Source organism: Miscanthus floridulus, chromosome 10 (genome assembly GCF_019320115.1).
Source record: "Miscanthus floridulus cultivar M001 chromosome 10, ASM1932011v1, whole genome shotgun sequence".
NCBI lineage: Eukaryota > Viridiplantae > Streptophyta > Magnoliopsida > Poales > Poaceae > Miscanthus > Miscanthus floridulus.
In genome coordinates, this window is record NC_089589.1 from 71,274,695 (window position 1) to 71,284,224 (window position 9,530).

A 9,530-nucleotide genomic window follows, 5' to 3' on the forward strand; every position below is an offset into this window, starting at 1 on the left:
CTAATCTAGCTAGCAGCTAAACTAGTTATACCAAAATAAACAACTCTTTGTGGACTGCAAGACACATACAATTATTGTAACTACTAGATAGCTGTATGTATGTATATATACGAATGTGACACACTTGAACATATACATATCTCATCGATAAGTATACAAGACACCTTTATGGGCATCCTATTCCATGTTATAATGCTACAATTTTCAAGTTCGAGCTAGAGTCTAAGCAAGTTACATACATACCGCTGGACAGTGGATATGGAGAAGGGGCAAGAGATAGCAGCATCAGATGGTGAAAAGGGTCCAGAGCAGCATCAGCACGCCATTGACGTTGGCCATGCCGAGCATGGTGATGGCAAGGGAGAGGACATCGAGAGGGAGAGAGTGGCTGTGGCTGAGGATGTGCAGAAGAAGAAGAGCAGGAGAGTGGCAGCTCTTGATGCCTTCAGAGGGCTAACCATTGTGGTACATACATACACCCATCGGCCCATATCTACTTTTTGCTTCTTTATTTAATCCAAAAAGTTTGGTTTTTGTTTTGTGGCACAGTGTTAATTTCTAATTGACACAAACTCCTTCATGGCCTTATTAGAAATGATTTAAGAAAGTTCCATCGTTTTATGGGAGAGGAAATGAGGACAAGGAGTTTGGGAGTAGTAACTATCTTCGTTTGTTTTTCCTAGGATCTGTGATGTATTCAGAGCCCTCGTTTTATGAATACAGAATTATTTAAATGCCATCATATAAACTGTTGAATTTCCTTGCTTGCAGCTTATGATACTGGTGGACGATGCCGGTGGGGCTTATGAGCGGATTGACCACTCACCATGGAACGGCTGCACCCTGGCAGACTTCGTCATGCCCTTCTTCCTCTTCATAGTTGGTGTTGCAATCGCCTTCGCACTGAAGGTGAGCAAGCACATACACTCTTCAACTGATACTTCCATAATGTAGAGGTTCTTGCACTGCGCCGGTCGATTATTTGTCACAGTAGATGGTGTACATTGCCAGAGCAAAATAGCAAGTGAATGTTTCATGCTAGCAGAGACCTGAACATCACATGGACATGATTGCAGAGAGTTCCAAACATCGGTGCCGCCGTGAAGAAGACTACCATCAGAACACTGAAAATGCTCTTCTGGGGTGTGCTTCTCCAAGGTAATTCTTCCATTACTATGATTCTGTCAGTAGTATTGGAATTGATGATATGTTGATATGTATTGGATTTGATGATATGTTGATATGTATAAAGGTGGATATTCTCATGCTCCGGATGACCTCTCTTATGGAGTGGACATGAAGAAGATCAGATGGATGGGCATCCTACAGGTTTGGTTCAGTCACCAATAATTTTCTTTTGCCACCTACAGATTTACATATATCATGGCAATAACTTGGATTCTTTTCTTTTCTTCACATTGGATCATCAGAGAATAGCTTTGGTATACTTCATTGTTGCTCTGATAGAGGCATTCACCGTAAAGGTACGGCCTACCACGGTGCGGTCCGGTCCTTACGCCATTTTCAATGCGTATCGATGGCAATGGTATGCGATTCTTATTCTTCCTGATAGTTCAATAACACTGTGACTGCACATATCTTTCCATTTTGCTTTTTCTTGATTCTGGAAATGAGTAACATCCCTGACGCTTTCTGGAAATAACAGGTTAGGTGGTTTCATTGCATTTGTGATATACATGGTTACAACATTCTCACTATATGTCCCAGATTGGAGCTTTGTTTACCACAATGATGGCGATGTCAATGACGGGAAACAATTTACGGTATCCGCAACTTTCCTGGGCATACCATGCCATCATCCACTGAAATGTGTCGTATTTGATACAGTTTTTGCTTGTTCGTGCAGGTAAAATGTGGTGTGAGGGCCAGCCTGGAGCAAGCCTGCAACGCTGTTGGCTATGTTGATAGGCAGGTCTGGGGGATTAATCATCTCTACACACAGCCAGTTTGGATCCGGTCAAAGGTACAACAGAATTCTTACTACTTGCCATTGTCATTGCATTGATCCTTCTTTTTCCTGTCACACTGAATATTTTGTTATATTGGATATCTGAAATTACTTTGATCAGGATTGTACATCAAGCTCACCTAACATGGGTCCCTTGCGATCTGATGCACCAGCGTGGTGCCTTGCGCCTTTTGAACCGGAAGGCTTGTTAAGGTGAAAATCTGACATATGCCAACCTTAACAGAAGCAGAATAATTGCAGCCAACCGTTCAAGCATCTGACGATCTTTTCCGTTTTCAGTTCAATATCGTCAGTACTATCAGGGACAATCGGGATACATTATGGGCATGTTTTAATCCATTTCAAGGTTATTCTTGAAAGCTTGCTTCCGCCTGTGACTTCTTAGTGAATGCAAATATATATATGCAATGTGGTCAAGAAAGTTTCTTCTTTGCAGACTCACAAGGAGAGACTGAAGCACTGGCTTCTGATGGGGTTTTCGCTCCTTGTACTCGCCATCATCCTACACTTCACAAATGGTACTTATCCATGCATATTTAGTGTGACTCTGTGAGACATGGGCTGCCATTCACAATCCTTGGACAGAGATTTACATGTATTTCGTTCTCTGCTCCTGCAGCCATCCCAATCAACAAGCAGCTCTACAGCTTCAGCTATGTCTGCTTTACCGGCGGTGCAGCAGGAATTGTTCTTTCAGCTTTCTATATACTGGTACGGTTTATGTATACATTTTAGACATGATACTTCTTCGATTTCATGTTACAGGAAAATAACAAATAAAAAAACTTTACATCTATGCTTTGATGGACAGATTGATGTCTGGGGACTGAGGACGCCATTCCTTTTCCTGGAGTGGATAGGCATGAACGCCATGCTTGTGTTTGTCCTAGGAGCACAGGGAATACTGGCTGCATTTGTGAACGGATGGTACTACGAGTCGGAAGATAACAATCTTGTAAGTAATGGGTGGAGGTTATTAATTTGGCATAATAAGAACATGGTTTGTAGCCGTTTTTGTTCCAGGCCCCCGCTAGCTGGTGTCAGTCGCCTAATGAACTTCATTTGATGATTTCTTTCTTTCTTTCTTTCTATTTCTGCAGGTCAATTGGATCGTGAAGCATGTGTTCGTCAATGTCTGGCACTCACAGAATCTGGGAACTCTGCTGTATGTCATATTCTGTGAGATAGTGTTCTGGGGTGTTGCGGCAGGCGTCTTGCACAAATTAGGGATTTATTGGAAACTATGATTAGTTTTGAATGACACATTATTATTTGTACAATGAAAAAGAAGCAATATGTGTAACAAATGTGCTTGTTTATCTCCCTGTAACATTACTTTGTAAGATTGATGTGATATTAACACAAGCATTCAAGCTTCTTCGAGGACGTTGATATTAATATGTTGTGTATATTTTCAAGTAGTGGGATCACAACAGATTTTCATAAAAGTGAAGTGTACTACTTTGGCAAGGCCCAGGAAGTAGAAGACCAATATATTGAGTTTTTTGGATGTAAATCTGGAAATTTTCCTATGACATATTTAGGGATTCCTATTCATTTTAGAAAGCTGAGGAATGTGGATTGGAAAAAGATGGAAGAACATTTTGAGAAGAGGTTGAGCAGCTGGAAAGGGAAACATCTATCAATAGAGGGCCATCTAACACTGATTAACTCAGTGTTGAGCAGTAGTCTTCCATTATGCATGATGTCCTTTTTTTGCAATTCCAAGAGGGGTGTCGAAGAAATTGGACTACTTCCTCTCTAGTTTTTTTTTTTTTTTTTTTTTTTGGCAAAACGATAACCAAAAGAGGAAGTATCGTCTGGCCAAATGCAGCATACTTTGTCAACCAAAAGATTGGGGGGTGGGGGGGTGGGGGGGGGGGGGTGGGGTTAGGAATTCATGACCTGGTTATTAGAAACACGACACTTCTTGGCAAATGCCTTTTCAAGTTACTTACAACAGATGGGACTTGCCAATGTTTAATTCGGAATAAATATTTACTCTAAGACATTATCTCAGGCTTATTGGGAAAATGAAGACTCACATTTTTGGGCTAGCCTTATGAAGGTGAAACAGGATTTTCTTCGTTTTGGATCCTTCATGGATCCCAAGTGAGATTTTGGGAGGATAAGTGGCTCGGAAACTCCCCTCTAAACGAACAATATCCTTGCTTATATAACATCGCTCGGCACAAGCATGATACGGTAGCTGAGGTCTTCAGTACATCACCTCTAAACATTTCATGAAGATGTTATATTTGATTGGATCTAAATTAGCAGCCTAGAATGAACTACATCCTCGCATTGCTAATATCTTGCTGACACAAGAGCCTGACGTGTTTCACTGGAACTTGGACCCAAAGGGACATTCCTCGGTGAAATCACATTATTCAGCTATGACTCGTGTAGATGTTCCCAACATAAACAAAATTATTTGAAAGTTAAGGATTCCATTAAAAATAAAAAGTTTTCTTTGGTACCTTCGCAGAGGAGTGATTCTAACAAAGGATAACTTAGCCAAACGCAATTGGCATGGCAGTGAAAAATGTTGCTTTTGTCACAAAACTGAGACAATTAAACACCTTTTCTTTGAATATCGTTTTGCCTGCGTGATTTGGGGCTGCATAAATATTGCTCTTGGTCTTCCTCAACCTCGTAGTATTCCTCATATGTTTGGGAGTTGGTTTCAGGCGTTTGGGAGGACTTTAAAACCTTTAGTTCTGCTGGGAGTGGCAACTACTTGTTGGTTGCTTTGGTTATGTAGAAATAATTTGGAGTTTGAAAAAAATATTGTAATTCTCCTATGCAGGTGGTATCTTCGTTTAGCCATTGGCTTCGTACATGGTCTATCCTCTAGAAGCATACTTCACAGGCTTTGGTGGTGGCGGCATCGCAACAATTAGCACAAATGGTCATAGTGTTTTTCTCTCGGACACATGGGTGGGGATCTAGTCTTAGGATTGATAGTCATTAGAATGCCCGGCATTTTTTTTTGTTTGGTTTAGGCTGTGCTTTTTGCAGAGGACAAAAGTAAGTTCGTAATTATTGTATCAACTCGATGTAATGATTGTGAATTAATAAAATTCTTTCTTAAAAAAAAGGTATGTAGGAATCAGGAATGCACTGTATGCCATAAGTTGAAAATCTATTTTTAATATTAAAGTATGGTAATTTGTCCAGCCATCCCTCCGTCCGTTGTTCTCACTCCCACCCTTACTTCCTCTCTTTCACTCCTATCAATGCCCTCTTCTTTTGAATCTCGGTTGTAAGGACCGAATGACTAAGAGAAGGGTTTGAATCGAGCTCTAAAAATGTAAAGCAGCAGTCTTAGTCTATGGAAATTCTTAATGCCCTTTGCACCTTGACACCTAAATTTTCTATAAAAACATACTAAATAATCCTTAGGGACAACATTCTAAGATAACTAAAGGAGCAAGCTAACCAAATCTATTATGAGCTTCACACATTTTTGCTACAAAATACAAGATATACAACTAAAGAGAAACTCATGATCACACTAAGATAGATATCCTTAAGTGAAAGAAGTAATCCTACTCTAAGCACACATACGAAACAATCCTAGTTGCCACACAAAGAAACTTGAGCAAGAATGATAAAGTGACTATTGGATTTTTCCCATGGTATTTGGTTGTTGCCAAAACTCCCTAATCCACGTTGGAGCACCAAAGAGTTACAAAGATTCAATTAAGCTTCCATCCACTAGCAAATAATCGTTTGGCAGTTCGCCCTGGTGGGTTTTAATACCGGGACACCTAGCTGATGCAATCACTAAGAGTAACAAGTCTTCAAGCTTCAACTTAGAAGCCCAAGCAAGAACACGGTAGCACTCAAGGCTAACACTCAACTCTTCACTTATTGACTTAGATGGCTCTCCAAATGTTTCACTATTCTCTCTATAAGTGCTGATGACAATGGGGTGCAAGAGAAGCTCCAAATGAGCCAGGGCAAGCACTTATATAGAGGGTGAATAGACTGTTGGCCATTGAAAAAGTTGACAGACGCAGACATCACCGGATGATCCGCGTGCCTCCTACCTACATTGGATCATACAATATATGGAGCTAACACGGTCAATTCATGTAACGGCTAGTTGAGAATATAATGTAATATTCCCTTCCATATGAGATATGATGGCTTGTTACATAGTCACACTGGATCATACGGTGCACCGAGCCTGGGGTGGCATGAGTAGATTGGCGATAGGGTGGGCTCCATGACAGCGCAGGTAGGCTCCACGACACGCAACGTGGGTTCCATCATGGCAATGAGGCAGCAACAACATCAGTGGGCTCGGCAGTGCACTACTATCAAAATGATTTCGGGAAACCTCTTTTATTTTCAGAGGCGAGCAAACAAAATTCCGGTCTCCCAAAATCAACAACGAATTTCAAAGACGTTCTTCAGAATTATGGAGACAACCAACTCAACCTTGTCTCTTAAAATCTATTAACAAAAGTCTCTTAAGAGGCCCGTTTTGGCCTTGAAAGCCCACTTCCGCCCTAACCATAACTTCTTCCCCTCAACCCCTCTGTCTATCGGACTCAGATTCATTGTCGTGGCATAACTTTAGTGCCTGTATCCACCGTCTAGAGTAAATCGAATGTCATCTATGGTTTCCTACCAGAGACTGTAGGTTTTCTCCGTGAAGATAGACGGGAGTGGCCTCTCAATCGCGCACGCACCACACCGGTCAGCCGCCTGCGCCGGAGTGGCCTCTCAATCGCGCACGTGCGCTGTGCCCATAGCACAGCATAGACGCTGGACACTGTCCAACAGGCAACAGCCCACCCCCGAGAGTTGCCTCACCAACTTGCAATAGATTCAAAACAGAATCCCTAATAGCTTCCTTTCAGATTGTGATGGACCTAAGGTTATGGTCCTGGGATCTTATTTGTTAAGATTTTGATTGGTTTCAGGCTGGAAGAGTAGCTTGCTTTCTTTGCTATTACACTTTTCTTGAACGGTGATCAAGCTAGGGTTGTGTTATGAAATTGAGTACCAATGAGTAGCAACAACTGATGTAGTCTAGTTACTCTGCATCTGCTTATTTATCTTGACATGCAAATTGAGTACCAAAAGATTTGCTTGATCTATGTGTTGTTTATTGTTTACAGTTAATGCTTTGCTTGATCAAAAATCCAAATCTGCAATTATGTGCTATTAATTATTTGCGGTATTTTATATTCTTTGGGACATAATTTGACAAGGAATATTTGGTTTATGTGAAAAGCAATGGTAGAACTTGATAAGGGAACACCTCAAGTAGGTTTGAGGTTTGGAAATTCAAATGTTGACCCAAATGCCAACCAAAGAGATGATTTGCTTAATGCTGCAAAGCTGAAGAAAATGTAAGTTCAGTCAAAAAATTCCAAGAGAAAGAGGACTTGGATCGATAAGTTACGACAAAAGGGGAGATGAAAACAAATAAAATCTGCCATACCAAAAAAAACGGAGCAAGGTATATTGCAAACTTGCAACCTACACATTTACACCCATTGTTATCATTCAAATATAAACTAAATAGTTGAATTTTCATGTCAACAACAAAACAAAAATGATGTTCTACAGCCCCAAGTCGAATTGGGGAATAATGGCAGCAACAAAGAAGCAATTATGGAATCTCAAGATTACAATGTTATTTGCACTCAGCTCATGATAGCTCCAAATTGCGGCAATGATAACCTTCAGTTCTAATATGTATAGGCTGGTTAGATAGCATTTTGGACATGACTAACTATAGTCTTTTGCGACACAACTTGGCTTAATTGTATATGGGAAAGGGTCTACAATATGTCAGTAATAGCACATGTTGCTGGTTCAGAAGTAGCACATGTCAAAATGGCTTTGTTTGTGTGGGAATCTGATGTATTCTTGTCATCAGTGAAAATTTGTTGCCAAACCTGTCCTCAGTTTATTTTATTGAATGAGTATCTATTGTGAGCCATCTCTATCTGATATGAGTGATGCTATAAAGTCTTGTTATTGGTTATAACAGAGTGTAAGGAAAAAGGACCCAAGGCCCATTTACTTTAGATTTTGGTGTTTGATGACCAACACAACCAAGTTGGACTAATGAATTTGCAAGTGATTATTTTGTAGTTCAATAGGGTGCAAGACGTGACTTGGACGAAGGTGACGTGATGATCCGATGATCAACACCATAAGCAAGACCCTAGGAGCACAAGAGAAGACCCAAGATATCAAGCAAAGTCCAAGCATGAAGATAGGGACTAAGCCGGACGCAAGATCGCAAAGATACGAGCTCACAGAGGTGACCGGACACTGGAAGGTGATCGACGGGACGCTCCGATCAGTGACTCGATTACAGCAGGCGTCAGCAGCAACGACCGGACGCTGAACAAGTAAATGACCGGACGCATCGATGGCACTGTTTATCATCCCGGCAACACATTCAGCATTAACCGGACGCTGGCAACAAATCGACCGGACGCAGAACAGCAGCGTCCGATCGAGTACAGAAAGGTTATAGAGCGGTGAAATTGCGACCGGACGCGTTCGGTGGCATGTGACCGAACGCTGGCAGCGTCCGATCAGTTGATCGTGGCTCTAACGGTCGGGACGACCGGACGCGTCCGGTCAGGACGTGATCAGCGTCCGGTCAGTAGCAGAAAAGTAGGATTTCATCCCCAACGGCTACTTTCTCAGTGGGGCTTATAAATAGACACCCCAACCGGCCATTTGAAGTGTGTGGAGCTAAGGAAACATATCAAGGGTGTTGATACACCATTTTAGTGATCTCCACTTGCATAGAGCTTAGTGATTTATTAGGTGATTAGCGTAGGTGCTTTGCGAAGTGCTTAGGTTGATTAGACCACCGCTTATGCGCTTGCTCTAGGTTTAGGCCTAGTGTTTAGTGAGGTTTGCATACCTCTTACCACTCGGTGCTTGCGTGCACCATTGTTGTACATCAGAGGGGCTTGTAGTCTTGCGAGATCACACCAACCGCGGTTGTGGTGTGGCCGCCACCGTGAACCGGACAGGACAAGGCCCGCGACGTTTTGGTTGGAAGCTCGATAGTGAAGACGGCGGGGAGCATCCGTGAGAGGCTTGCCGGAAGACACGTCGGAGACCCACCTGCGCGTGGGGAAGGCCCGAGGCTATCCACGGAGTTACCCGACCGGGAGCTTGGCCCTTGCAAGGGGCTCCAACGAGGACTAGGGGAAAGCTTGCACACTTCTAGATACCTCGGTAAAAATACTGGAGTCGTCGACGAGAGTTTGCATATCTCTACCTTGCTCTTTAGCTTCCGCATTTACATTGATTGTATTACTCCTTTTGCGGTAGAGATAGCAACACACTAGCAAAATCGTAGTTGCATATTTAGATAGTTTATCTATTGCATAGGTTTTGCTAGGGTTAGAAAAAGAGGCCATAGTTTAGAAGTAGATTTTCAAGTTGTCTAATTCAACCCCCCCCCCTCTTAGGCGTCACGGTCCCCTACATAGAGGGAATATTTCAACAAAAATACAATATGAAACAAATGATGCACTTCTAGATT

General features: G+C 42.0%; 1 protein-coding gene across 1 annotated transcript; it reads left to right on the top strand.

Annotated features, from left to right (window-relative positions):
- Nucleotides 1-258: 258 nt before the first annotated feature.
- On the top strand, nucleotides 259-3,237 carry LOC136484850 (uncharacterized). Its single transcript, XM_066481813.1, has 13 exons — nucleotides 259-465; nucleotides 772-909; nucleotides 1,077-1,158; nucleotides 1,253-1,329; nucleotides 1,431-1,546; nucleotides 1,667-1,784; nucleotides 1,868-1,984; nucleotides 2,091-2,182; nucleotides 2,270-2,336; nucleotides 2,427-2,508; nucleotides 2,610-2,701; nucleotides 2,802-2,945; nucleotides 3,091-3,237. Exons 1-13 carry the CDS (start codon nucleotides 259-261, stop codon nucleotides 3,235-3,237), a joined length of 1,479 nt encoding a protein of 492 aa, XP_066337910.1.
- Nucleotides 3,238-9,530: the final 6,293 nt, after the last annotated feature.

Excerpts from the sequence above, each read along its gene's own strand:
- LOC136484850 (XM_066481813.1), top strand. The coding sequence starts at position 259 with ATGGAGAAGGGGCAAGAGATAGCAGCATCAGATGGTGAAAAGGGTCCA. Across the intron at positions 1,159-1,252 it reads CTGGGGTGTGCTTCTCCAAG|GTGGATATTCTCATGCTCCG; the intron begins GTAATTCTTCCA and ends ATATGTATAAAG. Across the intron at positions 1,985-2,090 it reads CAGTTTGGATCCGGTCAAAG|GATTGTACATCAAGCTCACC; the intron begins GTACAACAGAAT and ends TACTTTGATCAG.